Source organism: Quercus robur, chromosome 3 (genome assembly GCF_932294415.1).
Source record: "Quercus robur chromosome 3, dhQueRobu3.1, whole genome shotgun sequence".
Taxonomy (NCBI): Eukaryota; Viridiplantae; Streptophyta; class Magnoliopsida; order Fagales; family Fagaceae; genus Quercus; species Quercus robur.
In genome coordinates, this window is record NC_065536.1 from 61,264,287 (window position 1) to 61,292,170 (window position 27,884).

Consider the following 27,884-nt stretch of genomic DNA (forward strand, 5'->3'; position numbering starts at 1 on the left):
GAACCAAATTCTAATAGTGATGAATATAAGCATACCACTCATCACATGTTACTTTAAAAGACTATCCATTTATATTTGTAGTCAAATGACCTATTATTGTTTTGCAAGAAAAGATTAAAAAATCATAAGACCTATTTAATAAACATGTAACTTGTTTAAATGATTTAATAAATCATGTGATTTGATACATGTAAATAGACTTATGATTTGTCATGTGGTCGAAAGTAAGAAAGTCAATACTGTATCAATACTAGCCAAACCACTAATATATACTAATACTAGTATCGATATTTCTCTAAAATGCATATGCTAAATATACTCGGTTGTATTACCTGTATATTAGTGTTTTAGTCAGAATTAATGTTTTGGTCAATACAATAAAAAATAATAAAAAATATTATTTAAGTTAATACATTAGATTAATGTATTTATGCCAATATTTGGGCTTCGAAAATACATGATTTTTTGAAAAACATGTTTATATAAATATAAAAAATATATGTATATATACTTTTTATAAATAACGGTAATCTCAAAACGGTAAACTGATATCAACCATAACCAAAATATTTAATTCCCTTTTCCCCTAATCAAATCGAAATAGTCTTCTTATTAAAAAAAAAAAAAAAAAATCGAAACAGTCTTGAGTATGAAATTGACTACCTTGATTGGAAGAGATTTCTCCAACTCGAATTAGAGAAAACTTTGTCTATTTGTAAATAGAAATTTCATGGAATGTAAACAAAAAATATGGTCTAATTAATATGGTCTTTTTTTTTTTGGTGTGGAAATTAGGGAAAATTATTGTGTACTCCTTAGAGTACCATATGGTGGGACCCACCATTTATGTGAGAGGAGGGAGTACGCATTTATGATACTCCGGGAATACCTAATAATTTTCCGGAAATTAGATGGTTTAATTTTAAACCACCCCTAAAATATATGGTTAAAAAAAGTAATTAATATCAATGTAAATCCTCAATAGCTTGGTTAGTTATTAAAAAGAAATTAGGTTCAAATATTTCATTTCTTGTTGTAACTATCAAACTTAAAAATTCAAAAAAGAAAAAAGAAAAATTGTCACACATACAATATATTACAGTGCTGGATGAGCCTGTATTGCCAATAGCACAACTTGATGAGAAAAAGGTTCTCAAATAGAAACAAAAAGTAGCAGTAGAATTGAGAAGGAGACCTTTGACCCCATCTTACCATATTTTATATATATACACATACATATTATATGTATATGTATATGTAAAATAATCTTTAACCTAAAAAAACATTTTTCTAATAAAAAAAAGCTGATCAGACGGTGATTTAGGAAGATCTTTCTCCAATACCACAAACCCATTTTGGCTTTTGAATTTTTATTTTTATCTGTTTGTTTCTCGAGAAAAGTTTTGGGAAAATATCCCAAAGCTCAAGTTACTCGCCGCGTTTACTCACGGGTGAGCGAAATCTCTTTATTACTGTTGTGTATCTACTTGTTTTGATTTGGTTTTGATTACGAATTGCCCAAATTTCGATTTTGTCGATCTAGGGTTTTCTCTCCCTTTGTGTGTTGGATGTGAATTTTAACTAATTATGCGATTTTGTGATTTGGGTTTTGTTTGTTTTGCCTGTTGGATATGATCGTTATGTTAAAGCTTAGATTTTGGGGGTTTCAAGAAATTGGGTTTTTCAATTTTGGGTTTTGTTACGTGGTGCTGAAATTTTGTGGAAGGATTGATTTGGAACAGTTTGTTTGAGAAATGATTCTGTCATGAACTGTAAATTGCTGCAATTTTGTTTAATGGTTGCTTTTTGCGATTTATGTTTTGGGTTTATGACAATTTACTGAGTGTGGTGTTTGTTTGGGTTGAATTTACAGGCGGTGAGGATGTCGACTCCTGCGAGGAAAAGATTGATGAGGGACTTTAAGAGGTTACAACAAGATCCTCCTGCAGGTATCAGTGGTGCTCCTCAAGACAACAACATTATGCTTTGGAATGCTGTTATATTTGGGTATGTTGCAAAATGAAAACAATATTCCTTTATTTCCATTTATTTTACTTTTGGTTTTTGTGTTGGGTTTTTTCTGAATGTTTTGGTTTAGTATAGATCTGATACAGTTGTACTTATGCTATCCATTGCTTGAATTGCAGGCCTGATGACACCCCATGGGACGGAGGTAAAGTTACTTATCGTGCCTACTTTGATTTCATGTTTTGATAGGCTTTTCTTCCTTTGTCCTGTAATTCTGAAGTTACATGGAGGGTTTCCAGTGATACTATTGTTTATTCTTCAAAGCATGGTTTGAAAGCTTTGTCTAGTTGTTTGGTTGGGTGACCTTCTTTGTTTGGATTTAATTTGATTTCCTAGTGTTTAGGCTGATTTTGATAGCCCACTGGGTTTTTGTTTTATTTAGGGATGGAAAATAGGCAGGCTTGGACAGGTCATAAATGGGTTGGTTACTCATTCACCCATTTCTTACTCTTTAAACTAAATATTTGATAACCATATCCAACCCAACCCATTTATTCTAGGCAAGACCTATCCCACCCATTAAGAGAGAGGGAGGGAGGGAGGGAGGGAGGGAGAGAGATTTACAATTCAATGCACAAAGTGAACCAATAAAAGGATGTTGTGCCATCCTTAAGAAGACTAGCCTTGGAGTGTAAGCCGATAAAGGTGTAGGTGAATCACTGTAAATGAAGCTAAGTGATTGTGCTCAAGAGCACACAAGGCGCCTATAATGTTAACTGTTAAGTAATGATTTCTATGCCTGTCAAATGCAATGCAATCCTAAAAGTATATAATCATCACCCTTTGTTGGAGAGGTTTTGAATATGTTAGAGCTTGTAGAGCTCCTTTGATGCAAGATTGGGGGTTTGCCTATGTCCTATCGGTCCCATCTTGGTATGCCTTTAGTGGCATACTTAAAGGTAAAGTTGGTATGGAATCCTATTTTAGAGAAGATGGAACAGAGTATCAGGCTGGAAGAAACTGTATTTGTCAAAAGGGGGGAGGTTAGCATTATTGAATGGTGTACACATTCGAGTCTACCTGCATAGTATCTACCTTTGTTCACTATCCTTGTTAGTGTGGTGAATAGGATTGAGAAGTTCCATAGAAATTTTCTCTGGAAGGGTATGGAAATTTCTCTGGGGAGGTATGGGGGACGAGTTCAAGTATCATTTGGTGGGTTCGGATATGGTGTTAACCCCTATTGCTAATGGTGGCTTGGGTTTAGGAAGTTAGTGACTTTTAACCAGGCTCTTTTGGGTAAATGGTTTATGCTGTTTTTGGTTGGAGGAAATGTGGCTATGCAGATATGTAGTAGCTGTGAAATATGGAGAGGAGTGGGGAGGTTGGTGCACTAGGACTGTTTGAGGTACTCATGAGTGTGGCTTATGGAAAAGCATAAGCATGGAATGGGAAACCTTTCCACAATATCTGCTTAGATGTAAGGGAAGGTACTCATGTTTGGTTTTGGCATGACAAGTGGTGTGGTGACAGTGACCCAGGGCCGGCCCTAGGCTTAGGCCACTTAGGCAATTGCCAAGGGCCCCCTACTAGAGAAAGGCCCCCAAATTTTGGGGCAAAAATTGAAATATATATATTTTAAAAATATTTTTTTTGAGATAAATGAAAAAAAATTAGTTTTACATTTTTCTTCTACTTTTCAGAAGTACCAAAGAATTGAGTAATGCTAGAGATAATACAATTTTAAATACATAGGACTTACAAATATGTGTCACTAATTACAAGAATAATTTAGATAGGAAAATACTATAAATACTATAAATTTTACTTTAAAATCTTTATACAAATTGATGTGACAATTAATATGATTTGTAGATGTCAACAACCTATTAAATGTATTTTTAAATTACTTAGTGATACATTTTTATAAGCATCATGTTGTAAAATTTATAATATCCCTAACATCATTCATTCAAATACTTGTTTATTATCTTCTTGAAGTGTCATTAGTCACATTCATTGCTACAACATTTGTAAGTTTTTTTTTAGTAAAATTTGTTATAGTTTTAGCATTTCTTCAACCAAAAAAAAAAAAAAAAAAAAAAAAAATTACAAGATAAAAAGAATGCATTTTTGTTATATAAAAATTATGATATCGAAAACTAGTTAAATATTATTTAATTAATAACAAAAAGGCCCCATTTAAATATATCGCCTTAGGTCTCAAAGTTTGTTGGGCTGCCCTTGTGGTGACCAACAAGGCAACAACTGAGGATGCTTTTTCCTTATTTGTACGTTTGTTCATTAGTTAGAGATGCCTTTGTTGGCTCCTTGTCCCAAGGCAAAGTGGAGGGGAACGGAGGAGGTGGAAAATTAGATTTGAGTGTGAGTATAATGATTGGGAGATTGAGATGGATAGATACTTCTTTCTTTAATTGCCTTTATTCTAGTATTTCCTCACTGAGAGGGTAGAGATTGATTGATTTAGTGGCTGAAAGGAAATGGAGATATGATGTGAGTTCCTTTTGCGACGCCTGAAGGGGGCCTTGTGCAAAGAGTTTCCCTTGGAAATGCATCAGGTGTGTAAAGGCCCCAAGGAGGTTTTCTTTCTTTGATGGGACGGTAGAATGGGGAAAGATTCTTACTTGTGATAATCTCATTAAGAGAGGACACACTTTAGTAGGGTGTTGTTGTATGTGCCGTTGTAGTGGGGAGACTGTGGGGCATCTTTTGCTACGCTGTAATTTTGCATTCATGTTGTGGAGTTTTGTCTTTTGCACCTTTGGACTTTCGTGGGTGTTACCCGAAATGGTCACTGATCGTTTGTTTGGATGGTGGAATTGGTTAGGCAAGCAGTCTTCACATGTTTGGAATCTGGTTCTGTTATGTTTGATGTGGACACTGTGGTGGGAGTGTAACTGTTGTACATTTGAGGATTTGGAAATTTCAGGGACACATTTGATAGAATTGTTTTCTAGGATGTTGTTTGATTGGACCTGGGTCTGGGGTTTCACTAGTTGTAACTTCATTCTTGAGTTAGAATCATTGTCATCTTGTACAGCTGTACATAACATCTTGTAATGTTTTAGACTCCTTAATGTTCATTTCCATGTGCATGAAGTAGTATCACTCAATATAATCATCCTCATTAGGTATAGGAATATTATCATTGTCATCACAAGATTTGGAACCCTTGTCATCTTGCTCATATGCTCTCTCTAAATTCATAGTCTACCTTTGATGAGGACTATGTTGTAAAATAGAATTTGAATTTGTTGCCCTGCCTAGTTACCTCATTGTTGCTTGAATCTCCTTTGGTGAGGATGAGCAGTATGTGGCATGTGGTGCCAAATGGATTTTTACCTTCTAGAATTTGTAAATGGGAGGAAGGGTGAGCTTAGGTGTATCATACAAAAATTGACTTTTGTATAACAAATCCATGGTGTATATCAATAGCATCAAGATCTGAATCATCTGATTGCTTCATTTTGTATATATATTTATATTTAAATAAAAAACTCAAAAAAGCATGCTTTAGGTGCACTTCTGCAAATGCACCTTGCTTTAGAGGCGAAAATTGTTGAGCTTTTGGTGCTTCGTGCCTAAGCGCCCTTTAAAGCTTACCAAAATTGGCTAGGAGAAGGCAATCACACCTTTAGAACTTAAAATAAACTATTGGAATTTTATTAAAATCAATCTCACTATAAATGTAACGGACTACGGTAAAGCCTTTATATAGACTATTACTAAGTCCTTTGCTCCTAGGATTACTAATAACCAAGAAAAAGTACTTAAAAACCTCTAAACTAAATAAGAAAAGGGCTCAGAACACTAAATAAGACTCATGGGCGTTGTCTAGCCACAGACTGCCCATTCCAAAAATCTGTAAATTACCAATTTGCTCCTATTCTAGTAAAACTCAATCAGAACTGATCTAGCAGCAAATAAACAAAAACAAGCAAAGGTCCCAAGAGATCTCTCCATCATCCTAAACATCCCAAACTAATGCTTGAGCACTAGAACCTGCTTCCCTCACCTCTTGTAAGTCTTTAGAGGGGGCTGCCAGTTATGTTCCCCATCATATGGTGTTACGCTTATCAATCAAAGTGCACATTCTTGTTTGTGGTAGGCTTTGGGAGGTAATGAATGCTCACTTTACAGTATATTTCTGATTATATCTCAAGTTTCAACAAGCCTTCTGTTTTGATGGTGGAAAGGTTTGATAATCCTGATAGATGAATGTGATATGGTCTATCTCTTGCTGTGAACCATGCAATATGGAGTTGTGTGTGTGTTTTTTTTCTTTAATATTGTCACAGAAATTTGATGTACTTTTCCCATACTCCAAGCGTGAGGGAAAAAAAAGAAAAGAAAAAAGAACTAAGGAACTGATATTTATGTTATGCTTATTATTTTAGGTGTTAGAATTTTTTTTATTTGTGTGGCTGTAGTTGCCAACAAACCATGTTGTTATATTACCAGTACTGCTTTTATTTAATACTCTATATTCATGAATTATACCTTTGAGTGCTTCAGGTACGTTTAAATTGACGCTTCAGTTTACAGAGGATTATCCAAACAAGCCACCAACTGTGCGCTTTGTCTCTAGAATGTTCCATCCAAATAGTAAGCTTACTAATTATGTTTAACACCTACAGTTTATTGTTCCTGATATTCTTGCTTTACATTTTACACTTTGGATTTATAAAAAAGGACAGAATTTTCCTCCGAATTGGTTTGGAGGAAAATTCCTCCAGGCCACTATGTGGCAATATAATTGTAAGGGCCCCGCTTGTACTTTCTCTTCTTTTTTGTGTGTGTTATAGATACATACAGCTGGGTTATCTGGGTTTATGTTCACCAATTCCTGTTGCTATCGCCAGTGCTGATGTGCTTTCATTTTGAATATATTTATGCTTCAGCTTTCTGTAATTCTGTCTTTTTCTATAAGACTCACCCTGCAATGCTAATAGTTATTGAGAATTTGAGATTTGAGGCTGCTTGGGAAACCTGGTGGTTGTTATGAAGCTTCTTTTCTTATCTTTCTTTTTATTACTTTTATATATATATATATATATATTTTTTTTTTATGAATCTTTTTATTACTTATTGATTGTATACACCAAGCTCTATTAATTATTTATTGGATAGATCAAGCTCCTAAATTAATGTCCCATTAACTTGTCCAGCTTTGCCATTCAACTCTTGACTTTTCTTTGTTTTTGCTTTGCTTGGTCATTATTATATTCTCTTTTGTTAATATCTTCAAAATATTTAGTGAGAGGTTTTGCTTGTTTGTATTAATCCTAGCCATTTATTGCCCTTTTTACAGTTTATGCGGATGGAAGCATATGTTTGGACATTCTACAAAATCAATGGAGCCCTATATACGATGTTGCAGCTATACTTACCTCCATCCAGGTTAAAACATCTTTAATTGTTTGTAGTCACTACTTTAAGAATGTCCAGTTATAGTGGGTCATATGTTGTGTTCGTACTACTGTATGATGCCAGGCGTGAATTATAGCCTAACATATTCAAGTACCTAAAATGTCATAATCGTCTTCCAGTTGATCTACTGATGCTTAATTCAAGCCTCTCCCTCCCCTGTCCCATTCTTCCCCTAAATTATCACATGTCTCTCCTCCCACTGTCAATTTGGTCCATATTTATGCATATAAATGTTCCCCTTACTATTTCAGTTGTGTTTGTGGAGCCAGTATTGATCTGTGTGTGCTAAATACTATTCACCCATGAATCACATGGTTATTCCTCCATCCTCCATTAGCATACTTTGAGTCTTGAGACTGGGGATGGAAAGTTGGCAACTTCATCTTTTAGACATCTATACCACTTCACAAATTTCTTTGTTTGTGCCATCTATAAATTTGAAAGCAAAATAGACCTGTGAACTGTGAAGTTTCACTTAGCATTTCTGATTTCACTAGTTCCTGATTCCTTATCTGGCAAGTGCTGCTTGGACCGGAGTTGGTGATCCATTGTATTATTATGTGGTTATTTTACATAAATACTTGCTTGCATGCTTCTTTGTATATGTATATTGATAGAGTATGCAATGATGTATATTGATTTGTTATAGAAAAAAATTGGCAAATGTGCTTTCTGGGTTTATGATGATGTTACTCTTGAGTTCTTGTTTTAAAGCTATTGTCATTTTCTGATTGCAGTCATTGCTCTGTGACCCAAACCCAAATTCTCCTGCAAATTCAGAAGCTGCACGGATGTTTAGTGAGAACAAACGTGAATATAATAGGAGAGTACGTGAGATTGTTGAGCAGAGTTGGACTGCTGATTAGTCATCATGATTAGGTGTTTTGGAACTTCAAAATAGCCCAATGGTCTGTTTAAATAACGATGGGACTCAACCATGGTGTTGTGAACTCCTTGACTTTGATTATGTTATATGTTTGCTTGGCTTTTGTGTTTGCTTTTTTATTCCTGAATGCTACTTGTACCTGATACGCTGCATTCTTCTTAATATTTCGCATATAAAATTTCTGTTTACTGTCTCATTCTTAAATTGAGGGAAACACAACTATTACCAATGATAGATGAGTTGGAAAACTACAATAAATAAAGAATGGTTGGCAGTAGCGATACTTTAAAAAACAGTTGACAAATGGTTCCTGCAATATTACTGAATCATAGCAGTGCTCTGATTAGAAAGGTAGGTAATATGTAAATACATGCTTGTTCATAATGATAAATGAAAACTCTGGTCAGCCATTGGAAAGAATAGTAGAAACTTAATACTAATACGATAAAATAATGCAGGGTAAAGGGAAATTATATTTACGGTTATTTATATGCTCATTGTATCACAAAGCATCATGACTGCGGCCGGTTACAGCAGTATAAAAATTGTTCAACTAAAGCACTACATCTGGGTACTTAGGTTTCCACTGCTGTTCCATCCCTCTTGAACTTGAATTGAGTACTGCAAATTCCAGAGAACATCTTCAATTGAAGGGCGCTTGCTCGGATCTTTGCCGAGGCAGTTGATGGTAATTTCAACTGTGGTCTTTAATGATTGATATGCAAAAGTTCCTTGAATGGAGGGATCGGTTGCAGCCCTTAATTTTGATTCTGTCAAGCCCCTCTCTAGCTGTTGTGTAGAAAACATGTAAAATGGAAGCCAATGAATTTACGGCTGGAAATGTATGATGGAATTGAAAGTACATATGAAAAAAGATGAATAATTGTATTAGACTATTAGTACCTCTAGCTTTAGCTCATTCGTTTCACGAGCTGATGTTATCAGTTTCCCGGTAATAACCTGAAGTAGAATAACTCCCAGCTGATAAATATCCTCCTTTTCTGCAATTTCAGCTCTGTATATACAGCGCTTAGTAAGATTAGCTGGGTCTTATTGCAGAACAAAGAAACAAGAAAAGGAGACGAGGAATCAATACCTCAAATGATTGTCTTGTCCACCGAGGGGGCTCTCTGAATCTACCTGTTATATTAAAATAACAAAAATTTACACAAAAAAATAGTTAAAATCAAATATGATATGCAAAAATGTATTACAAGTTAATCCGTATACAATATTTTCTAACCTTAAATGGCAAGGGAATATTGTAGCTGCTAATTTTTGCTGTGAGGCTGTCATCCAACAAAATGTTATCAATCTTCAATTTATTCCCAAATATGCCAGGTGCAATCCCTGTGTGCAAGAACTGGACTCCCCTAGCAACACCTATGGTAATTGCCATTCTCTGTGGCCAGTTTAGCATATCCTTCTTTCTCCAATCTGCCAATCAGATTAAAAGATTTACTTCATTGAAGATTTCAAGTTGAAAAATGCTAAAGCGACTATCAATTTTGCTACAAAATATTTACATACTGATATGACATTAATTTGTGAAGTTTATGTAATAAAATTTCAGAAAGTCCATCATTCGTGCTGTTGACTGACTTTACCATTAAGATAGTCCCTCAGTGATCCATTTGAGACGTGTTCATGAACAATAAAGACAGTGCTAGCTGTATTGGGATGGTCTTGATAAGTGACAATACTGTGGCCAAGGATGCTGACCAAATGCCTATGCCTCAGCTTGGATAACACATCCATGTGCTGCATCAAACTTTGTGACAAATGTTTTTGCTTCAATTTCAGGCTCTTCACCAGGACCACTGAACCATCTCCTACCCGACCTTTATAGAGCTGTATCAAACAAACAAATTCGCAATCTTTCAATTTGAAGAGAATTGAATTTGGTGGGTTCCATTACATTGTGACATAACTCACATACTGATCAGGAAAACAGTTTGAATTAAATGCTTTACCTGTCCTTGAGATCCTTCCCCTATCAAATTTGTTGGGTCAAAGTTATTTGTTGCATCTTCAATCTCTTCCAATGTGAAAACTCGATATGGTGGCAACCCGAGTGCTGCTAACCTTATTGTTTGGGCTACACGCCCTGTGAAAAGCCAATTCACTCGTCACTTTCATTAGCTACATAAAATGAGTAAAATCCAAAGTTCTAGACCACCCTTTAAGGGATACATTGGTTCAAAGCAGTGAGCTATAAAAAATGAAAAATCTAAAGTTCTAAACTACCCTTTTAAGAAAACTTATTAGGCAATGCAGTCACATGGTTGAATATAATTGGGGATCCTAAGGTACAATACTTACGAAACTGTATCTAAGTTCAAAATGACCATTTGAGGAATTGAATTGGTTCAAAGACTTGGATTAAGTAGTTATCCACATTATGTTCAGTAGATTTAAAGAAAAAAAAGAAAGCCAGAAGGATTGCCTTACTTGCATCAATGTATGATCTTGAGGAGCTACGAATGGACATTTTTTCAGCAACAGATCTGTTATCATCACTTCTATTCCTTTCTACCCTTCTGACAAAGAACAAAACCAGCAATCCAAGAACCACAGCAATTGCCACCACACATCCAATGATAACAAGTACGAGGCCCAAGTTGATGTTGGATTTGGACTCCTCTTTGCTTTTGTTTGGAGGCTTAACAGCTAATGCTTCTTTGTTGCAAAACAGAGATGGATGTTGATACTTTGTGTAATTACTGCTTGACAAACAGTTCCATGAATATAGTACTGACCTGTTTGAAGAGTTTGATCCCAGACAGGATGGCAATTTTCCTATCAATAGGTTCTGTGAAATGTCTACAAACTTGAGCTCAGCATTGCATGATATATTCATAGGAAGAACCCCACTTAGTTGGTTTTGGGCCAAACTAAGATACTGAATTGAAGGCAGAGAGAACAGAGAAGGTGGGATTGGACCAAGAAATTTGTTTGAAGAGATGTCAAACTGTTGCAGCTTAGCAAAGTTCTTGACTTCTGAAGGAATCTCAGATCTCAGAGAATTGTTGCTCAATGTTATACTTACAAGACTGTTGCTTAGTGAGGGAAATTCAGGTCCAATATTGTTGCCACCCAAATTCAGCTCTTGGAGAAGTACTAGACTTTTAAGATCTGGTACACTTCCGTTGAACAAATTATCAGCCAAAACAAGACTTGTCAGATTCTTCAAAGTACTAATTGATGAAGGAATCTCTCCATAAATAAAATTTGAGCTAATATTTATCACTTCAAGTGACCATAACCGATTGATCTTGGCTGGTAATGGACCCCACAATCCTAAGGACACAAGTGACAACACCTTCAAGTTTGAAAGCTTTGCTAGAACAGTAAACAAAGAATCAGTGGAGAATGTTTCAGATAGAGTTTGCTGAGAAACAGTGAATTTCCCAGAAGCTGGTTTTGGGCTATGAGAAGGGGAGCTTTTGTTTCCAATGACAGTAAACTCGGTTATTTGATTGTTTGTGCATACAATCGTGAGAGAAGGTGAGGGAGGGAGGTAACAAAAGCTGGTCCAATTATTCCATCCCTGAAGAGCTTCAGGGTATTCAAGAAGCTTTTGAATTTGGAAAAGAGTTCTGTTTTCAATTGGACTTAACTGTGCAGTTGAACTAGGAGCAAGCACAGCAAGGATTATGAGTGATGGAAAAAAGAAACAGAAAGAAACAAAGAAATTCTCCATTCTCTCAGGCAAATACAACTCAATGCAAAGCCTCAAATTCCAACTATATTGCAGGAGAAAATGGTTGGGTTAGTCATGCAAAATGATATAACTTAACATGAAGAACCATATCTGCAATTACAAGTTTGCAACTACAATCATTTGTTGAAAGAAATGAAGCATGGGTTTGATCTCAAGAATCAATAAAGAATAATTTGAGTGATTTGGGTTTTACTCGTTGTTGCAGAATCTTTAACAAAGTTGCAGATGCATCCAAGAAATGTTTAAAAAAGGCTGAGGAGCAAAAAGGGCATGCTTAGTTGTACATACACTACCAAGAAAAGTTTTTCTTGGGAAAGTATGAGGCCAATATTTGACCAAGTGAAAAATTTTAAAACACAATGAATGTTTTCAGTCTTTTTCATGTTATGTTGTTAATAAAAATAATTCTTTTTAATGAGTGTTTTTAGGATATTTGTTAATGAACTAATTTAAGAAAGTTTTGATACAGCTTTGATGAAAAATATAAAAAACTGTTAAAAAAATTAATTACTTTTTTATTTTCCTATAAAAAGTTTCTATAAATATTTCATAAACTCTGTATTCATAACATTGTTTAAAAAAAAAAAAAATTAAGAATTGGAAAAAAAAAGGAGAGACGAGAGATGAGATAGAGTGAGATTTCTATGTACTAGTAGTTAATAAAGTAAAGCAACCAAGAAAACACAGAAGTGGAGTCCATTCCTGATCATATGCTGCGGAGACTATCAAATTAAATTGCTAGAGGGTTCTCTAAACCGTTGATTTCTCTTGATTCTCACCATTGTAATCCAAAAGTCAAAGAAATTTTTGGCTCTGACTTAAATATACTATACATAATTACATATATAGATGCTCCTCCATGCGAGAACCTCGGTGTTGACCACGTTATTTAAGGTAGACCCGCAAGTATCTCAAAGTCACGTGCCACAAGCACGTGACATTTGTGAAGTGGTAGCCTCTTTTTGCTCTTTCTTTTTAACTTTCAGGTATATCAAAGTCATGATTCATGAATATAATGAGTGCACAACGTCAATGTCAATATAAAAATATAACGGTCCGAAAATTGTTGCATGCAATTACATAAAAGGCCCATGGTTTTGGTGACAATGAGAGTTGTGTCGGTGATAGGTGCCCTTAAAAAGTGGGGTGCTGAATTTGATTGAGAGGCAAAAGTGTGTGGACACAAACATACTTTAATGACTTATTAGTTATACCTAATCCCTTGTATCATATCCATATTTTACTTGGTGCTGCTCTTTCCAGCTTAATGTGTTTGTTTTTTGTTAATTGTAATTACCTATTTAGGTCTCATTGGGAACAAGATTTTGTTTGCAAAAGACAAATTGCAAGCAAGATTCGATGGGGTAGTATTGTTTATTGAAGAGGCTTAATTTCATGCAAGCAAGATAATTTGGATTCTTTAATTGGATTGCTATACCCATGATTATTTTTGATCTATATAATCATTCACCTTAAGATTTATGATATGATTGGATCTTGAACCACTAGTTTTGGTTGCAAAAAGGACCTTAATATAAGATAAATATAGATGGTTCTTTTTGTTCTTATATATTAAAGTGATAGAATTGGCATTTTATAATAAAGAAGCACATGACATGCCTTGAAAGGACGGCATTCTTTTTAATATACTGCAATTACTAGCTAAGTCCTCATATCTCTTGAATGGCTTCATCTTCCAAGCTAGCATAGGGGTCACTGACACTGACTTTCTGTCTAGGGCTCTATAATTCATCACAGTTTCTACATTAGTGTATTAAGAACATTGGTCACATCTAAAAAGTGATAGATGCCAAACAAAAGCTAGAAAAGGGTATATTGGTAATTTATCACAATTTAGAAGCATAATAAATATTGAGTAGTTAGAAGGAGCTTTCAATGGATCAAATTTTGATCTAAACCCTAAATCCCATTGGATTCAGATGGAAATAGAAAAATATTGCCAGCTTGATTGCATCTCATTATTATTGAATTATTATTTTAGTAATTTGTCTTAGATGTTGGCTTATTGGGCTAATAGCATCTCTCCCCGGATGTGAGATTTAGTTCATTGAATCATCTTACTTACACTAAACAAAACTAGTCTTAGATACACTAAGTTTTATATTAAGTGCTAATGTTTTTTTTGATAACATATTAATTGCTAATGTAAAATCATTATTCCTTAAACCGTTATACTTAGTTTGATAATTTGGACCCAATTAATAAGTCATGATTTGATTATGGTATCACTAGTTCAATGAATAAATCATTATTGCATTACAACATATTTATGAATGATGAGAGAATTAAATAAGTTTCTTTGAATCTTTTCTATTTGTTACTATATTTAAAAAAATAAAATAGCAAAGTTACAATGACATTTTCTCAAATTAATTTCAACTCTATATCCAAACTGAAAAATAAGGGGAAAAAAGAGAGGAAATCTAAGTGAAATATAGGGTTTCAAATGGAAGAAAATGACATTGGAGAGAGAGAGAGAGAGAGAGCATGTGGTTTGAATTTTATTTATTATTATTATTATTTTTGTTAAAATTATGCATGTGGTATGGCCTCCATCATATTGAATGAGGTGAGGTTGAGAATGAATAATTTAATTTAAAATATTGGAGGAGGTTGCTACCATCCATTTCAATGTGAAATATTCAGCAATTTCCTTTTTGGAATAAATTCACAAATTTAATTTAATTTATTATTTTGCACAATATATAGGGAAGAGTAAAACCTCTCCAAGGATCCCAGACTTTGCAAGAAGACCACTTGATCATGCAAAATTGCTCAATAAACCTTACCCAAGGTGTAGGGACACGATACGCAACGAACCACAACAGTGTTGGGTTCGCACGTAAAAAGGTCCGGACAATATCATTTGTAGAGAGTGGGTTTGAAAGGCTAGGCCTTGGTTACCCGGCGGTGGATTTTTTGTGGTGTTTATACGTGTTTAAGGCGTTTTCACCCCTGGAGTCTTTCTCCTGGAGGTGGACCTGGAGGCCCTCCTTTTTGGCCAGTTTTTCCAGCCTCTTATCCAGATTACTTACTTTTTCTTTTATACCAGCCTGCGTTCGCTTTCCTTCGTCCACGTGTAGGGTCGACCTTTCCAAGACTGATATTTGTCCCGTCAGTCCAAACCCAGAGTCGTTGGGGGTGGTTGATAAAGCTCAAGAATACGGCTCTGTTAGGTGCAGAATATTGTATGGGAAGGGTAGTAAGGACAGCTTTTCCTTGATATTTTAGATTTCCTTTCAAGTTTGTTCCTATACCGTTTTTGCCCCTCTTCTCGGTGGAACTTTGGGTCAGTTGAGGACTGAGCTGTCCTCGGCTGCATCTCCGGGCCAATTTGTGCTTTATGTTACTGAGCTTGGGCTATAGCCTTCTTTGGCTTGGGCCTTTGGACTCTCCCCTGAGTAAGTGGGCTTGGCCCATAAATTATTGGGCCTCACAACAGCCCCTCAAAACCCTGCTGTCCGACCTCCTGGTTGGAGAGGGGGGTTTTGATAATACCGAGCCTTTATTATGGCTCATTTAATTCAGCCTTTCACTGACGTTGGCAATTCTCCACCTGCCCAGGAAATGCACCGGTCTACGAGATGTTCCTCTTGATTTATTCACGATACGTTCATGCCATTTGGTTATCCGAAGCATGTTTTTAATAGTTTCCCTTCACGAGACCTCTCAGATTTAATGGTTACTGATGGTGTGGGGGAGCGGAACAGGCACATTCTTGTTTGCAGATTTCCTTGGAGATCTGAACACATTTAGTACCCTCCTCTTCGTTCCTTATATAAAGAGAAAAGACGAGAGTTGTTTCTCCCATACATGAATCCCTTTAATCCCCCGGAAATCTGAAATCCTTAGATTTCTCCCAGAGTTTACTTTTACCCTCTGATTATACCTCAACCTGTGATACGTTCACCATAGTCATAAGCAATGAAGAAGCCATTCCCCTCCCAAAAACACCATGTTCTGATAAAGCTCGAAATGGCTCGGTCAGGGCAAGGATGGCGGAGACTCAAGATTTGCCTCACCTTCCTTTCAGCCAAAATCCGAAGCAGGGTCTCGTCACGTTCCACTTTCGGCGTGACTGAGCCGAGGACACCCATTATCAGTACCACCCGCTCTCTCATGAGCATATCTAACATGGCACCCGTGCGTTAGGAGTCAGGACTGGGGCAGGGACTAAGTGCCCCTGCTTCTTCCTCTCTTCATTCACTGGCGCCTCCCTTTGCCTCTCTTTCTTCTTCTTTCCACCACCAGATCCATCCTGGTGCTTTTCCTTCTCCCTCTTTTGCTCCTCTTTCTTTCTTTTCATCTCTTCCCTCTTCTTCTCCTCCTTCTTTTCATTCATCTCCTCCATCTTCCTCATTCATCTCCTTCATCTTTTTCTAGAGAAGGTCCTTCTCTCAATATGGGCAATACTGAGGCAGAGTTTGGAAGGATTTCGGAGACGAGTTTAAAAGACACCTGACCGTTTACTTATCTGCATTGCTGATGTTTTATTTTATTTTATTTTTTTTTATTGTTTCGGCAGTTCACCTTTTGTATAGGCTTGTTTAAGCCCCTCTTTGTACGTTGTAATACATCTTTATATTAATAAAAATTGTTATCATTTTACTTCGCATGTTCTATCTTTATGTTTTCGAAATGATAACGCAATGCATAGACATACAATCTTGTAAAATTGTTTTTGTTTTTAAACCGTGACCGACGTCTAGGACCGAAGTTACGGTTAATAAAAAGATCTTGCCCGAATAGGTCGGGCACAATACCGCCGACCTTAGAGTACAATACTTAGGTCCTTAACCCCTTATCAAAGAGAATGGCGTTTTTATGAATTTGCAAGTGCTATTCGGCACAATAATATAGCATTTGAATCAATGACAACTAGGGCCAAAATACTTGCTAAGAAAAAGATGTCGCCATAACTTTAATAGAATTGTTTGGCACAACAATGCCGACCTGTGAAGAACGATACTTACCCCAAAACTAGCCGAGATGAGAACTGGATGTTCGATACGGTGTAGGAAGTAACCATCCGAAGACATATCACCCGCAAAATGAACAGCCCCCTTAGGCTACTAAATAGTGGGGCGTTTCGCCATCTTCTTAACACTCTTATTGGCCTTAACCTTTTACAATATTTGAGCCGAGGACTTTCCCCATCCGAGTAGTTGGTTTCCCCGCAGGCTTGAGTCCGAGGACCATGTAATGCTTTGGTTCTGCCCCTGAACTCAGTTTCTCCCTTTCCTCAGGTATTTCATGAGGTGCCGAGCAGGAGGTTGTCCTCGGCAATGGATATTCCTCGGCGTGGGCCGTAGCCCCTGGGCTCCCATGCAGAACGGGCCTGGGCCGTGAATTCACTAACCCCACAATATCGGATTAAGAGGCATTCTTGTATTCTTCGGTCACGCGGTCCCCTTTGACGTCCTAGTGTTCGAGATGCGCCTTCACGATAATCCTTTAATCTCATGGTTGCAGGTGGCGTTGGAGATTGAGCCGGAGCCATTTTGTCTGTAGCGTTCCTTGGGACACTACGTGAATTAAATGCCACTTCCTTATCTTTTTAAATAAATAGGAGAGAAAATTGCTTTACCTACACACAAATCCTTTAGTTTCCTCCCAAACCATAATCCCTAAGCCATAATTACAACTCCCCTATCCGGTGCTATCTTCCCTTAGTATAACATGTTTGAGGTGCGGGTTGGGGTGAAGGAACTCCCTCCGCCACAGCGGCGCCGGGTCCTTGCGAGATTCAAGGTAGTATGGTCTGGGCATGGGGGGCATAGATTCAAGAAAATACTTCGTCTTGACGAAGGGAGAAATGGTGTTTCTCCTCCTTTTAGTCAAAATCTGAAGCAGGTTCTGTTCACGCTAGATTTTTGGTGTGTCAGAAGAAAGATTCTCCGCATCAGCGCCGTCTGCCTTGTCGCAGGCAAATTTTGGGGTAGGCTCCTCAACTTCCGGCTCCCTGCACCTTTCCTTCAACGAGGTGAGCCTCAAGTTGGGTTCCCTGCACCTTTTCTTCGGCTGCGCTAGCCTGAAGCTGGGCTCTCTCTGCACCTTTTCTTTGATGGTGCAGGCCCCAAGCTGGGTTCTTTTGCTGCCTGAGTTATGGGCATGTAAAAGTATTGAGGAAGAACAAGGTCTTGAAGCAGCAGCCAACCTCTCCTCTGTGCCACCTCCTCGGCTTTATCTTATTCTCTTGTACCTTTCTTTTCAATTATGTAGTTAGCTTTAGAAGCCAACCTCTCTTCTGTGCTGCCTCCTCGGCTTTATCTTATTCTCTTGTGCCTTTCTTTTCGATTATGTAGTTAGCTTTGATATAAGCTGATTCCAGCTTTTCATTGTACGCTGTACTATTTCTTTGTTTGAATAAAAAGGGAAATTTATTTACTTGTTCTGAATACTTTTCTTTTTGCAACACTACTTTGTGAATGGGTGTGCTCCATGTGTGTTTTTCTTCAATGATACTTAGAGCAGGAAACCTTGAAACATAATCCAACTAATTCTGATTTACCGACACTACCAGGCATTATAACGATAATTCATAATAAGTTAAACTTAGGAAACTAACCGAGGTGACAGTTGAATATTCTGTAATAAGTGCGAGAATACCGTCCGAGAATGATAATCTCTAAATAATTCATCCGAGGAGGTGACTGAGCAGTAGGGAACTCCGATTGTATTTTAGGCAACATATTGCTCTATATTGCATCGATCCCTTTGGTGCTGAAGATCCGAGAGCAGACTTGAGAATCCTTACAATTTAGGAATTACCCCAATTGTTAATGGAGAGTTTTTCTCAGATAGATCCTAAGGTCCATGTAATGTAGTTTTTCCTTGTAAGTAGTTGGTTTCCCCAGAGGCTTGAGTCCGAGGACCATGCAAGGCCTTGGTTCTGTCCAAAACTTGTAGTTTTTGTTGTAAGTAGTTGGTTTCCCCAGAGGCTTGAGTCCGAGGACCATGCAAGGCCTTGGTTCTGTCCAAAACTTGTAGTTTTTGTTGTAAGTAGTTGGTTTCCCCAGAGGCTTGAGTCCGAGGACCATGCAAGGCCTTAGTTCTGTCCAAAACTTGTAGTTTTTGTTCATTTATTTATTTATTTTCTAAAGGTTAGCTCCTTGAATAAGGTGGGTGAAGTCAGCTTGATGTTTGAAGCCCCTAGACTTGCCCATGCCATTGGCACTGCGAGGCGTAGCCTCTAGTGGGAACTTATGTTGGAACAACAACAATGTGTCGCCGGTCATAGAGGCATCCTCATAGACCCTTGCTCGACAAAAGCCTAACTCCACCGCCGCCCGAGCCAACGCGCAAGCCCTTCCCACAGACGGCGCCAATTGTAGGGACACGATACGCAACGAACCACAACAGTGTTGGGTTCGCACGTAAAAAGGCCCGGACAATATCATTTGTAGAGAGTGGGTTTGAAAGGCTAGGCCTTGGTTACCCGGCAGTGGGTTTTTTGTGGTGTTCATACGTGTTTAAGGCGTTTTCACCCCTGGAGTCTTTCTCCTGGAGGTGGACCTGGAGGCCCTCCTTTTTGGCCAGTTTTTCCAGCCTCTTATCCAAATTACTTACTTTTTCTTTTATACCAGCCTGCGTTCGCTTTCCTTCGTCCACGTGTAGGGTCGACCTTTCCAAGACTGATATTTGTCCCGTCAGTCCAAACCCAGAGTCGTTGGGGGTGGTTGATAAAGCTCAAGAATACGGCTCTGTTAGGTGCAGAATATTGTATGGGAAGGGTAGTAAGGGCAGCTTTTCCTTGATATTCTAGATTTCCTTTCAAATTTGTTCCTATACCGTTTTTGCCCCTCTTCTCGGTGGAACTTTGGGTCAGCCGAGGACTGAGCTGTCCTCGGCTGCATCTCCGGGCCAATTTGTGCTTTATGTTACTGAGCTTGGGCTATAGCCTTCTTTGGCTTGGGCCTTTGGACTCTCCCCTGAGTAAGTGGGCCTGGCCCATAAATTATTGGGCCTCACACAAGGAAATATAAAAACCCACCTTCATCCTTTTTTTATGGGCATAAAGGAAATGTCATTGAGCAGGTGAGAAAGAGTACCTAAATGTCATGGGACCTCACGCTTAAAACAAAGATTTATGCTTCAAAGAGTTTTGAAAGTCTCTCACTGATATTGGGCATATACACATGGTATATATACCGCACTAATAAGGGTCCAATGCCACATGCGAAATGACATGGTGGAGAGTTTTTGCACCAAGTACTTTCATGCTGAGGAAGGAATCCCACTTCTCAACCTCCACAACAGCTAGTGGAGGAGTAAAGAAGATTTACAATGTTGAATACTGCCTCAAATTTCTAATTAGTTTTGGTTTGAGTTTCTTTGATATAAAATGAAATATTTTTCCTTGCTATGAAAGATAGGGATTCTCCTTGATATAGAATGAAAAATATTCTTTATTGAAGAAGTAATATATATGTATTTCTTGTCTATCAAGGAATATGATTGAAGTTTTATAACTAGGCATTGTTGCAAACGGTTGAAACATGTGAGAGGAGAAAGACTTCTAGAAGAATATGAATAGTTTGGTAGACTCTTGGAGTACTATAGTAATTCATATCGTTGATAGTTGATATTTTGGTTGGTGTTGCTTGTGGATGTAGGTATGGAGTTCGCTAAACCATAATAAATATTGTTGTGTCGTGTGGATGTTTTATTTTTTTGTTTATGTGAATGCACTTTCGCTAGCCCCAAATTATAATAATTGAGATTAGAGTTTTTGCTGTTGCACAACATACTAAAAAACATCACATGTTTCATAGATGCGACGCTGGGCTGCTACGGCAAATATGGAGACCATGAGCTAGTGGAAATATGTATAGACAACAATCCTCACTCAGTATCACGCTCACTTGTTAATCTAGACATAATTCATTTCGCACAAATTTTGCAAAAGGCCACGGAATCAGTAAATTAAAGCTAGTCAAATTCATGCGCAACCAAGAAAATGAATGATAAATGGGACCAAACAACCCACTAAGGAAGAAAAGGAATACTCGTAATTTTGCTACTTTCATCACTATCATGCCACTGCTGATCGTAGATTACTACTCTTCCCCAGCACAAGAAGGGCAAAGTTATTAATCATCCATTAAAACATCAGTAATGTTACGTTCTCCATCAAATTAAATGAGGTGACAAGGACAAATTTAGTTTAAAATTCTTGAGGCTAACCACTACTTCGACGTGAAATATTTAACAATCCCCCTTTGAAATAAATTCAAATAAAACTTATGTATAATGAAAATATGGTCTATTTTAGTAAAACCATTTATTCTACAATTTAAGAAGAAAAAAAAAATCATTATGGAGTAAATTTTACAAATTATACGGTTGCTCTAATTGCATAATTTCACTGAATAGTAAATACAACTAATTTTTAATAATAATAATAATAATAATTTTTTTTTTTTTTTTTTTGAGAAACCAGACCAAAGGCCTGGGCCTTTATTCCAAAACACAACTAATTTTTAATAATATTTTTGGTTGAACATGTTCTTAGCCCTTCACCATCAAGCTACGTGTAGCAAGATAAGGCGAATAAAACTATTAAAATATAAGTCTATAGACTCTATAGTCTATACATCTTGGCATTGTTTAGAAGACCATGAGTTACTATGATTATGGTTTCCATTTTAATCATAATGTATCCTTATATATATACACCTTTTAATGTATACTTTACACCAATAGTAACGAAGTAACTTCTTAAGGTATGAATGTAGATTGTTACGTTGAATCATGTTTATTTTGTTTTCATTATATATTAATTTTTCCTTTTTTTCTTTTTTTTTTCTCTCTCTTTCAACAATAATTCTAACAGTGACAACAACATGAAGTAATATGTTATAATATTCTTTTATTTTTATTTTTATGTTTACCAGTCCCTAGTATCTTTAGTGTTTGATTCTAATCTTAATTAATTGACACTTTAGAAGCATCAATTCTTGTTGGTAATATTACATGTAAAGCCTCCTAAAACAGGAATTTCCATCTGTTGCTAAAGCACATCTAAACATGCAATTTGTTAACTAAATAAAATGTGAACTGACATTCACTTATCTCTATGTCTATGAGTCATTGTTGGACTTGTTAGTTCCTACTTCCTACTATGAATAGGTCACAATGAAAGCACTTTCACTCGTAGTTACTATAGAGAATGAACATCTGCCATAATTTTATTCCAAGTATCTCAACATGAAATGTAAATGTTGACACTAGACACTATTCTTTCCATGGCTTTATTAAGGATGATGAGGCTCTCTCACACAACGCAGAAAGCATAGAGTGAAGTTCCAGGAGTCCAAGTAGTGTGGAATTTTGCTAGGCCAACTGTATATCCATTTCCAAGGTAAATGCACCCATAGCTCACTGATATACCTCCATAAACGGTAGCAACTGTATTATTTGACCATAGAATTTTCCCAGTGTTGGCATCCATGGCATATATAGGACCATTAGAAGCTACGGACCCCGCAAAAACAACACCATTGGCTACTGAAACAGGTGCTTGGGCAGTGTCATTACTACGGTTCGCTGTGGACCACAAAATTTCACCAGAATTTGCATCCAATGCCACCCTTGCACCTGCTGTTGTAGTCTGGTTTGATGGTTTTAATGTGAAGTTCTGTCGGTTGCTGTTGGCAATGTTTGTGTACACTCTCCTTCCGTCTGTGGCTGCACCCGATTGCCCTCCTCTCTCCTCTCCATCCGGTCTGGCCAACTAGAAAATTCGTCAATTTTAGTAACACATTAAAATAAGGACAACAGGACACGTCAATTATGAAAACAACAAAGAGTATGCCATAAGATAGAATAGAATGACGGAAACAAACAATATATGTGATCGCCCTAATTAGTCTAGGCTACCAAACTTTGGGGACTAAAAAAATTTGGTTGTTGTATTTTTATGTACCATACGGATTTTGTTTTGTAAACAGAACTTGGTCACCGCTGCTATGTACAATGTATTGATTTCACTTTAATGACTCTTTACCTTGAACCAAACTATGTTGCCATTGTTACGATCTAAAGCCCAAGCAAACCCACTTTTCTGCACGGCTACCACTACATCACGTATTGTTCCATTAGCTAATATGCTTAGCAGCATTTGAGCCTCACCAAAGTCTGTATCCACATTAGGCCCTGGTGGACAATCAGGGTTATTAGGTGTTAAACAAGCAAAATAGAATATGTCATAGCCACCCAATTGCCTTGACCATATGATCTTCCCAGATTTCATGTCCAAGGCCAAAATTGAATTGAAATGGATGTCTGGCCCAATGCACTGATCAGGTTGAGTAGGTGGTGTTGTCTGATTGTTCTGCTTTTCTTGACATTCTGTCACATTGGCTGGAGCTGTGTACAGGTTCCCAGTTGCTACATAAACATGTCTCCTGATTATGTCAATGGAAGGGCTACTTCCCCATATAGCAGCACCCGCGTAATCTCATAATTTGCCACCATTGTCAGGAAGCATATCAGTCTGCCAAAGGACTCTACCGGTTCGAATATCAAGCTTTACCAAGCTGCCTCGGAATGTGCAACATTGAGCAGCTGGTAATGCTTCTTCTAGTGATGAAATCCCAACATAGAATGCCCTACACAGAAAACAGAAATATTAAAAGTAAAGAATTTTATTGCTGTAGTTGTTTTTTTATATGAGAATAATCAAGAATCCCTTCCTCAATTACTGTAACAGTTGAATTATTACAAATAAAAAATAAAAAATCATGGAAAAGAATGAAGTATAAAGAACTTCATATCTTCTAGGTTGGTTTCAATTAAAGAAGGATCAAATAAGGAAAACACACGTAGACTATTAAGTCCACGAGACTAATATTGTTGGCTCTTTTAGGCAATTGCATAAATACCTCGAGTGGAGTAAGGTTCCATAATTTTGGTTTTATAGGTTCTTAAGTCTACATGATAGTTTGAAAAAAAAAAAAAAATTATATCTCGAATGTTTTCTTAATTAAACATGATAGATTTGTTAGTATATTGATGATTTACCTAAACGTTTAGAAAATGTTTTAAATTAAGTAATAGAAAATACTAAAATTGACATATCAATTTTTTTTTTTTTTTTGATACAATTGACATATCAAATTAGATAATAAGGCTATATACATTCTTAATTTTTTAAATAATGTAATTAATGCCAACAAATTTTTTTTTATTGTTTTTTTACAATAATTGTTATAGTTGTTTTTACATAATTTTTTAATGGAATTAAAATTAATAAAATCTTACCTAAGATTAATTATGTCATAATAAAGATTAATTGGATTATTCATATTATCAATTGAAAAGAAAATATAAAAAAATAGAATATAAGAACTTAATTATAATTTTCAAGCTAAATAATTATAATAGTAACTTTTAAATAAAATTTTTATAATATAACAAGTTAAATTAATATCATTTGATTTAAATTTAAACATACCAAAATAAAATTAGTTGTTTTTAGCCTCAAATGGCGTCTAGCTAACTTGTACATCTGTATAACATTTGAGTACATAAGTGTGCAAACGTTAGATTAAGTTGGGTTGGCTTTAGGGTAACTTTCAACCCAACCCAACCTCAAGTTAAAAAATTCTCTAAAAATCAACCCAATACAACTTGTAAGCATCAAGTTGAATTGGGTTGGTTGGGTCGTTTGGGTTGGGCCACAAAATTAAGTTTTTATTAAATCATTGAAGCCCACTATCTTATATATAATTTTAATTTACACAAATAGTCTTAACATTCCAATTTTATTAAAATTAAGGGTTAAAAAAAAAAAAACTAAAATCAAACAAACAAATTTAGATTAGATAAATCAAATGAACAAATTTAAATCACATATAATTTTCAAATTATATATAGCATGAATTGGATCATTTGGATCGACAATTTTTGCCAATAAAAACACGGCCCAACCTTATGCCAAAAAAAAGAAGAAGCCCAACCCAAGGTTTACAAATAATATTTTGAGTCCAACACAAGTTACACAACTCATGGTTCACGAAAAACCTGTCTGAGTTATTGGGTGATATACACAAATTCCTAAACACAATTTTATACACATCCCATTTTTGAATTAAAGTCAAGAATTTGAATTATTGTAACTTCAAGTTTAAAAGTTGTATATGTATAAAATTGTGTATAACAGTTTGTGTACAACAGGTATTACCTGATTAATATATTGGGCCGGATTGATAGGATTAATACACAGTTACACACCCCATGTCCCTATCTAACAGTGTTGAAGGGTATATGAAGGATGACCAACCCCAGGAAGGCTGTTCCAGACACGGTGATCAGCACTCGAGGACGAGGGTCAAGTTGAGTCGACCAAACGAGCTTCCCGTTTGATCGATTCAAAGCAATCACAACAGCAGGTCCATAAATTCCAACAATTAAGAGATCATTAACTATCGTTGGTGTTGATCTTGACACAGTTACATTCACAACAATTCCCGTTCCATTTAGTCCGGTTAATTCACTAAGGTTCCGCTTCCATATTGAAGCACCAGTGAAAGCATTTACAGCATACAAATATCCATTCCATGATGGGAAATAGACCACTCCACTGTCTACTGCTGGGGTTGCAGATATGTCTTTGCCAGCAAAGAACTTCCATTTCAGCCTCAGTCTTGACACTGTCAATGGGTTTATCAGCACTTCATCATTCGCGTACCTTCGATTAGTAATATCTTTCCCATGATTGAGCCACTGAAACCATATATATCAAAATTGAAAGCTTCATATTAGTGTTCTTGAGAAAGTGTGAAAAAAACTAAAAAACAATGGAAAATGAGAAGGAATCTCATTCATAGGATATATACATGAATTCTAAGAGTGTGTGAGTCTTACATGATTGTAGGATCATATATCTGATGCATAAAATAATCATCTGTGAAAAGCCCTTTTTCGGTTTCTTTGGTTGGAAAGAATAAATGAGGCTTACAATTGCAACTGTGTTATCCACCACTGCAAATAAGCAGAGTGCCAGGACAATGCTGTTGACGGTGCCATGATATTTCTGGGTCTGTTTGTAAGCCATGGATTGTTAAATGGATAACATCAAGGATGAGGAGGTATATGTGATTGCCTAGCTAAGCTAATTTATAGTTTGGTGTGAACTGTTGATGTGGCTTGAAATTACTTTAAAGTGTAATAAATATATTATTACACCTTACTTGCGGTACATGGCATTGAATCAGTAAATCACATTAAAGTCTGCTACATCTCTAGCCCAACAAGAGTTGTATTATTAGGAGTCCCTTTATTCAATATTTGTTACTTTCTTTTGTGTGCTGAACTTCTTTATAACCTACCCAATTTTAATCAGCCACTTGTTTTCTTTCTCTAGGTAATTAATTAAGGGGAGGGGAGCTATAGCTGGTATGGTTTGAAATTTTTTTTGCTTCTAAATTTGGTTATTTGTGAGAGTATTTGAGTTTTGGGTTTGAGAGTTTTTATATTTTGTATGGATGTAGGTATATTATATCCAACCACGTAAATTCTTGTATATATAAGTTTAACTATTGATTTATATTTTCTATATCGGTATTGATTTAAATCTTGGGACTGTCATTACACAATTTGAACTATTTACTTTAGTAAATTTTACTGTACTATTTTTTCCTCTTCTCAGACGTCCAACTTTCTATATTTGGAAATTTAGGTTGTTCAAACAAATATAGTATGTGATGTTTGCAAAGTGAACTTTATCAGCTTTAAAGCAGGTATTATTGAATTTTAAAGTGATTGAGGTATTCCGTTCAGCTTCTCATCCGGAAGAGCAGTTACATAGTTGAAATTTGGTCAGATCTAATAGAATGGTCCTCATAATTGAAAGAACTTATCTTTAAAGCATATCTGGAACCTTTAGACCAAATCTCTTTTATTTGAATGTGGGGGTGGCAATTGGAGTTCAAGGGGGAGGTGGTGATTGGTTGGGCTGTAAAGAACCGAGCTGAATATAAAAAGTTCAGACTTATTCATTTAATTTAATTTTGAACATGAGTTAAGTTCAAGCTTATCACCGAATAAGATTACATGTTCAAGCTTGGTACATTTACTTGCCGAGTAAGCTCGAGCTTGATCATGAGCTATTTGATTAATTTATTCTTTTCCTATGTATAGTAAAGTTATGACTAATTAAATTGTTTTACCCATCACAGATTTATGAATTTTTACTCTAAATGGATTTTTTATGTTATGAATAAACTACAAATAATAATTTTATATCATATGAACCAATTTACAAACCTATACAACCTAATTTCAAGTCTATATAAATATAATTTTAGACAAGTATACATATAAATATATAGTATTATATATAGTTGATTTGAGCATTCATGTTCGCAAACTTGTTCATAAACACATTATTATGTTTGAGTTCGACTTGTTTAATAATTGAGCCTAAAGTTGGGCTTAAGCTTGACTTGTTTAAACATGTCTTTTCTCGAGATGAGTTTGAGCTATTTCTAAACATCTTAATTGGTTTATTTATAGCCCTACCAACAGGAGTTGAGGAAAGAGGTGAGAGAAGTAATTGGTTGAGAAGAAGATATTGGATTTGGTATATGGTTGGAGATCGATTGAGAGATGAGAGTTTGCTAGAAGAATTTTTTAGTGTGTGCTTGTGTGTATATCATGATCATCGGCGTCCTCCTTCAGTGGTTTGAGTAGTGTGAAATCCAATCTATTTGTTAGCGCCAAACCGGTTGAACAACCCTACTTTAAACCACTTGTTAGAGTTTTTCTTGTAAGCCTTTTCCCCATTGCGACCATATTGCCTACGTTCAAACTTATTTTTCCACTACATAA

General features: G+C 36.2%; 2 protein-coding genes and 1 pseudogene across 2 annotated transcripts; 1 reads left to right on the top strand and 2 right to left on the bottom strand.

Moving 5' to 3' along the window:
- The first annotated feature begins 1,202 nt into the window (after window positions 1-1,202).
- Window positions 1,203-8,501, top strand: LOC126718732 (ubiquitin-conjugating enzyme E2 2). Its single transcript, XM_050421061.1, has 6 exons — window positions 1,203-1,451; window positions 1,874-2,007; window positions 2,148-2,173; window positions 6,505-6,594; window positions 7,301-7,389; window positions 8,157-8,501. Exons 2-6 carry the CDS (start codon window positions 1,883-1,885, stop codon window positions 8,283-8,285), a joined length of 459 nt encoding a protein of 152 aa, XP_050277018.1. The 5' UTR covers window positions 1,203-1,451; window positions 1,874-1,882; the 3' UTR covers window positions 8,286-8,501.
- A 257-nt stretch (window positions 8,502-8,758) lies between these two features.
- Window positions 8,759-12,392, bottom strand: LOC126718731 (probable LRR receptor-like serine/threonine-protein kinase At1g14390). The gene is made up of 7 exons (XM_050421060.1): window positions 10,757-12,392; window positions 10,279-10,412; window positions 9,913-10,156; window positions 9,549-9,742; window positions 9,402-9,445; window positions 9,209-9,320; window positions 8,759-9,094 (listed from the first exon to the last, which is right to left on the bottom strand). Exons 1-7 carry the CDS (start codon window positions 12,006-12,008, stop codon window positions 8,867-8,869), a joined length of 2,208 nt encoding a protein of 735 aa, XP_050277017.1. The 5' UTR covers window positions 12,009-12,392; the 3' UTR covers window positions 8,759-8,866.
- Window positions 12,393-22,326: 9,934 nt separating this feature from the next.
- On the bottom strand, window positions 22,327-26,109 carry LOC126719893 (uncharacterized; annotated as a pseudogene).
- Between the last annotated feature and the right edge of the window lie 1,775 nt (window positions 26,110-27,884).

Excerpts from the sequence above, each read along its gene's own strand:
- LOC126718732 (XM_050421061.1), top strand. The coding sequence starts at position 1,883 with ATGTCGACTCCTGCGAGGAAAAGATTGATGAGGGACTTTAAGAGGTTA. Across the intron at positions 2,008-2,147 it reads TGGAATGCTGTTATATTTGG|GCCTGATGACACCCCATGGG; the intron begins GTATGTTGCAAA and ends CTTGAATTGCAG. Across the intron at positions 6,595-7,300 it reads TAGAATGTTCCATCCAAATA|TTTATGCGGATGGAAGCATA; the intron begins GTAAGCTTACTA and ends CCCTTTTTACAG.
- LOC126718731 (XM_050421060.1), bottom strand. The coding sequence starts at position 12,008 with ATGGAGAATTTCTTTGTTTCTTTCTGTTTCTTTTTTCCATCACTCATA. Across the intron at positions 10,413-10,756 it reads AAGATCATACATTGATGCAA|GGCGTGTAGCCCAAACAATA; the intron begins GTAAGGCAATCC and ends GGCTTTTCACAG. Across the intron at positions 9,321-9,401 it reads GGACAAGACAATCATTTGAG|AGCTGAAATTGCAGAAAAGG; the intron begins GTATTGATTCCT and ends CTGTATATACAG.